Genomic DNA, 4668 nt, shown 5'->3' on the forward strand with positions numbered 1-4668 from the left:
AGCTATCATCGCAGCACGTCCAGTCTGAAATACCACTTGATGGCCAAGCACACAGCTGATGGGAACATTTGCACAAAGCAAGCCAAGCGTTAAAATGAGAAAAAAAATAACGGGAGAAAAAGAAATCAAGGGGCATTTAGAATAGATAAAAATGTACAATTAACTGCCAGTTAACTATGACATTAATGCAATTAAATATTTTAATCGTTTGACAGCACTATTAACATAAAATACACTGATTCCAGCCTTTCCATGGTTGATCCTCTTAAATGTCCAACACACGGTGAATTTCTAACCACTGTTGTCTGTCTCCTCGCAGGTGAAGGCAGCATTCACACGAGCCTACAACAAAGAAGCTCACCTGACGCCATACTCTCTGCAAGCAGTAAAGAAGGGCCGCCGCGGGGGGGAGTCTGAGTTCGGAAGAGAGGGCATGGACAACGAAGTGCAGGAGTCTGAAGACGAGGGCCTCACAACCGACGCCATGATCAAAGTAAGAGTTTTACCAATGAGTTCACAATGTGTAAACCTATTTGATCCCATGTACACTCCATGCCAAAGGCTGTCTTCATATCTTTCTCTGTTTGTCTCGTCTGTGTCTTGTTCTCCGTGCAGCAGAAGAAGGCCAAAGCCACCAAAGAGTCAAAGAAAGAGAAGAAGGAAGATTCTGGAAAGGGCAAGGGGACAAGCAAGGGCAAGGGCAAGGCCAAAGCCAAGAAATGACCAATGACAAGAGGAGGAACACTTTCTTTGTCTGCCCCTCTCCCACCCCCCACAGACTTTAATACTGTTTCTCTGCACTTGCAACGATCCTTTAATAAGCAACAGAAAGTAGTGAGACTGGTCTTAACCTCTGCAGGGAACTCATCTGTCCTTTAGCCTAACACTTGACTCCAACCACACTAAAGTAAGAAATGTCTTTCCACTTTTTAAAATTCCTGTCATGTTTCCATCAGTGTCTCTGATGTATATTATCTGCTTGTTCCATCAATTATCATGTCTACGCACCTCTGTAATAACATGTATCTCAACAGGAGTATAGTGCTTTTCTCCCATCATTGGTTTGTGGTCCAGGTGTTAAGGCTGGAAATGTCACTCTGATGTATAAGACTGTTACTTTTTGCTACAACTACAATACAGAAATGCTTTAGTGCTACGGTTAGCAGTGATGTTCCTGTAAATTACAATTTTGTAAAAAACAATAGAGAAATATGTCGCTCATGAGTCTGTTTTTTTGAGAAAATGGTTTCTAGGAGTGATTGTTTTAAAAAAAAAAAAATGGATATTTATATTACACTTGGCCTGAATATAGATCCTATTCTCAGATAAGCTATTACTATGTATTTTGAAAAACTCAGCCAAAGACAATCTATACAAATGAGTCACAATTGTATTAAGTGTGTGAATAATGTCCAAAAATGTGGATTCTACCTGCAGACTCCGTCTAATCACACAATCTTTAGCAGATGTAGTTACCCAGTTGTCATAGAAATGTTCTTTCAATCACATTAAACCAACATGGACAGAAGGTCCTGAAAGAAAACTTATTAAACAAAACAAAAAAGAGATAAAATATGAGCTAAAAAGAACATTTCACCTGGATATGAATATATATATCTATACACAGTATAATATATAGATATAATGTTCTTTATTTGATTTGTCTTTCAGTTGTTTGCATATCAAGCATCTTTGAAATACATCATACAAAACTAGAAGCTGCATTCAATCTATCCAAAATATATATATTTGACATATTTGAGCTAACAAAACATGACAGGACATTTTTATACATATGACTGGTTGTTTTTCCTTCATTGATCCAGTTCATCGGTCTGCAGGTATTTGGAACAATCAGAAATCTTCTTTACCTGTTTGACACTGAGTGTCTCAGAGCACATGGGACACACCGTCTCTGTTTCCAGCAACCTGGACACAAACAGTTCAGTGTAGATTTGTGAATGTCACAAGGGATGGACAGAAGTTCCTCCAATGCTTATCCTGGAATAGTTCGGCATATTGAGGAATACACTGATTCTCTTTCTATCTCAGATTAAAAAGATGGATACTGCTCATGTCTGTATTTAGCTTAGCATAAAAACTGGAAACACAGTTAGCTAAATCTAAATACCGGCGCCTCTAATTATTAACATGTTGTATCTTGTCTGTTTAATCCGTATAAAAACGTGATTTTACAGGGAGTTGAGTGCTGGACTATTTCTTAGGCAGAATCAGTAACTTCATGGTATCAATCTTCTCATCTAACTCTCAGCAAGAAAGCCAATTAAAGTAGTTCCCCAAAAAATATTTAAATTGAGGAAGAAAGGGTGCTAGACTCGTGCTCTAAACCAACCTTCTACTGTTTTATTTGATTTAAAATGATCAAGTAACTTTGACCTTCCTTTTTATATCAGCTGATCACTTTAAAATTTGATGTCCAAAATGTCTTGTGGGAAGAAAAAAACCTGGATAAAGATAAGTACCTCAACCTTTCATCTGTATTTGGACAGTTAAAAAAATGATCACAAAAAGTATCACTTACAGAAGGAATTGTGAGTAGAGAGCGGGAAATTCACAATGAGGACACACAGACCAGTCTTCTTTCAGCATATGACGACCCTGAGTAAAAGAAAAAGGTACACAGATCATATAATGTGAATATAAGTATATTGGAAATGTTATTTTTTCAGTGTGTATATGAATAAGGCAGTGATTATGTGTTTGTACCGTGGCAATGCAGTAAGGCAGATTGTTCTTGCAGGAGATGCACAGCAGTTCGTTCTGTGCCAGCTGAAAGCCACAGAAGGGACACGGAGTAGTTTCCTCCTCCAGCTCCGATGTGTCTGGACGTCTGGAATGTGGCCAGACGTGCAGTGTAGGGTAGAGGCAGACAGATGAGGTGAAGTACATGCATACATACATACAGTACAGGTGAAGACATCCCTTCTTCACACAAACTGTGTGAAGGAGAGATGTCAACAAGAGAGGGAGTTTGACAACTGAAGGCGTAAACGATTCTCATCACTCACCGAACCATAGCCTCAATCTTCTTCCTGTACTTTGGGTCGATCTCGTTCCGGTACTCAGGTCTCATCAGCATGGCAGCAAAGCTGAAGGCCGAGTTCTTCAGTCCGGCACGGTGACATTCGATGACGGCTGACGTCAAAATAGGAACAACATCTACACAAATAAACAGATGAGACTTTTTTTTTAATAATTTCAGTGGCATTTAAGCTTCAGTTAGATTTATTTTTCATGTAAATTGGAAGGTAGATTAGAGTTTGGAAAATTCTGTATAGACTCACGTGCAGGAAACTTGCTGATGTTGTTGCTGACACGAATGAGCATGCGTGCCCCTTTTAGGTGGTCTCCCCTTTTTACATGGATCTACATAACATCATTTAGGAGGGAGATTCAGGAACACAACACACTTGTGTAGTGTTAAGATTGTGAAGCTTTATCATGTAACAGTACATGCTTAACAAAAATATTTTTAGACAAAATGCACCCCTATACAACACTATTAAAACAATTCTGGACGGTCTATGAACAAAGCAACTCACCATGACAACAGTAAATAGCCTGAGCTAACACATGGCAGGTGTGTACTGACCTTGACCAGCAGGTAGGAGTGGAGGATCATCAGGTTGGTGGCCATCTCAGCAGGGATTTTAATCATCTGGGCCTGCAGCTCCGTGTACATGCTAAACAACACGTCATGGGCATTACGGTAGTTCCCTTTAGGCGTAGCACAAAAACATAACACATGAATATTAAACGTATGACTATGTTTGTGTAGCGTGTCATGGTTGATATTGCTCCAGTGTTTGTGTGAACATGTCCATACCTGCACACTGCTCTTCTCTGGCGATGATAATGGCGGTGCGAGCAGCCTCCCTGTACTGCTGCAGAGCCATATACAGACGGAACAGGTACTTGGCATCCTGGGAAGAGGGAAGAAAGGTCAGCAGTGTAGTTAACAGTGGCACTGTCGCTCAGGGTCAGATTTACATACAATACATGAATTCATAGGCTGAAATTGTGCTGGAGATTTCATTCCGCTTGCTAGTGACACAATCAGGGTTAGGGTTATGTAATATCTGTGGATGTATCTGCAAGGGCAGAGTGTGAGCTGCAGTTAAGTGTCTTGAATTAGCAAATTCAAAGCAAGTGAAAAGCAGTGATGCGGTTATAGATACAAACCTTTTCTACGATCGTATTTTCACTTTTCATCTTCACCTCGGAAAATGTATTTACTATTATTCAAATAAGACAATGATAAAATGATGTCCAGAAACAGTAGCCTGGTCCTACCAGACTCTTGTACATTTTATTTGTACAGAGGACTGAAGCGAAATGAAAATTGAGCGGAAGTACATAGGAGGGCGGAGCCAGGCCACTAAAACAGACCCAAACTTTGTAAACTTTAAGCCGGGTACACACTGGCTTTTCTGTTGCGTGTCAGCTGCTTGGATTGGAGGAATATTTTGGGACATAGCGCCGACAGATTAAAACTCTGAAAAATGGGTAAACATAAATATATAGGCTACTGATGTGATTAAAGCAAGACAATGTTGGCAGTATTGACGGCAAAATATGGTTACAGAATATTTCATTCTGTATGACAGGTCTAATATTAATCATTTTTTTTTTTTTTTTTTTACATTT

At 39.5% G+C, this 4668-nt stretch overlaps 2 protein-coding genes across 2 annotated transcripts in view; one reads left to right on the forward strand and one right to left on the reverse strand.

Annotated features, from left to right (window-relative positions):
- rfc1 (replication factor C (activator 1) 1) overlaps positions 1-1221 on the forward strand; it is a 12877-nt gene extending 11656 nt beyond the window's left edge. Inside the window, exons 22-23 of the mRNA XM_032537722.1 lie at positions 320-493; positions 616-1221. Of these exons, the coding sequence (XP_032393613.1) occupies positions 320-493; positions 616-723 (282 nt within the window). The 3' untranslated portion in view covers positions 724-1221. The remainder of the gene's footprint in view (positions 1-319; positions 494-615) is intronic.
- Positions 1222-1812: 591 nt separating this feature from the next.
- wdr19 (WD repeat domain 19) overlaps positions 1813-4668 on the reverse strand; it is a 32459-nt gene continuing 29603 nt past the window's right edge. Inside the window, exons 30-36 of the mRNA XM_032537710.1 lie at positions 3848-3944; positions 3614-3738; positions 3306-3387; positions 3030-3180; positions 2728-2851; positions 2543-2619; positions 1813-1929 (exon numbers count right to left, since the gene is read on the reverse strand). Coding sequence (XP_032393601.1) covers positions 1815-1929; positions 2543-2619; positions 2728-2851; positions 3030-3180; positions 3306-3387; positions 3614-3738; positions 3848-3944 — 771 coding nt within the window. The 3' untranslated portion in view covers positions 1813-1814. The remainder of the gene's footprint in view (positions 1930-2542; positions 2620-2727; positions 2852-3029; positions 3181-3305; positions 3388-3613; positions 3739-3847; positions 3945-4668) is intronic.

Source organism: Etheostoma spectabile, chromosome 2 (genome assembly GCF_008692095.1).
Source record: "Etheostoma spectabile isolate EspeVRDwgs_2016 chromosome 2, UIUC_Espe_1.0, whole genome shotgun sequence".
Lineage (NCBI taxonomy): Eukaryota > Metazoa > Chordata > Actinopteri > Perciformes > Percidae > Etheostoma > Etheostoma spectabile.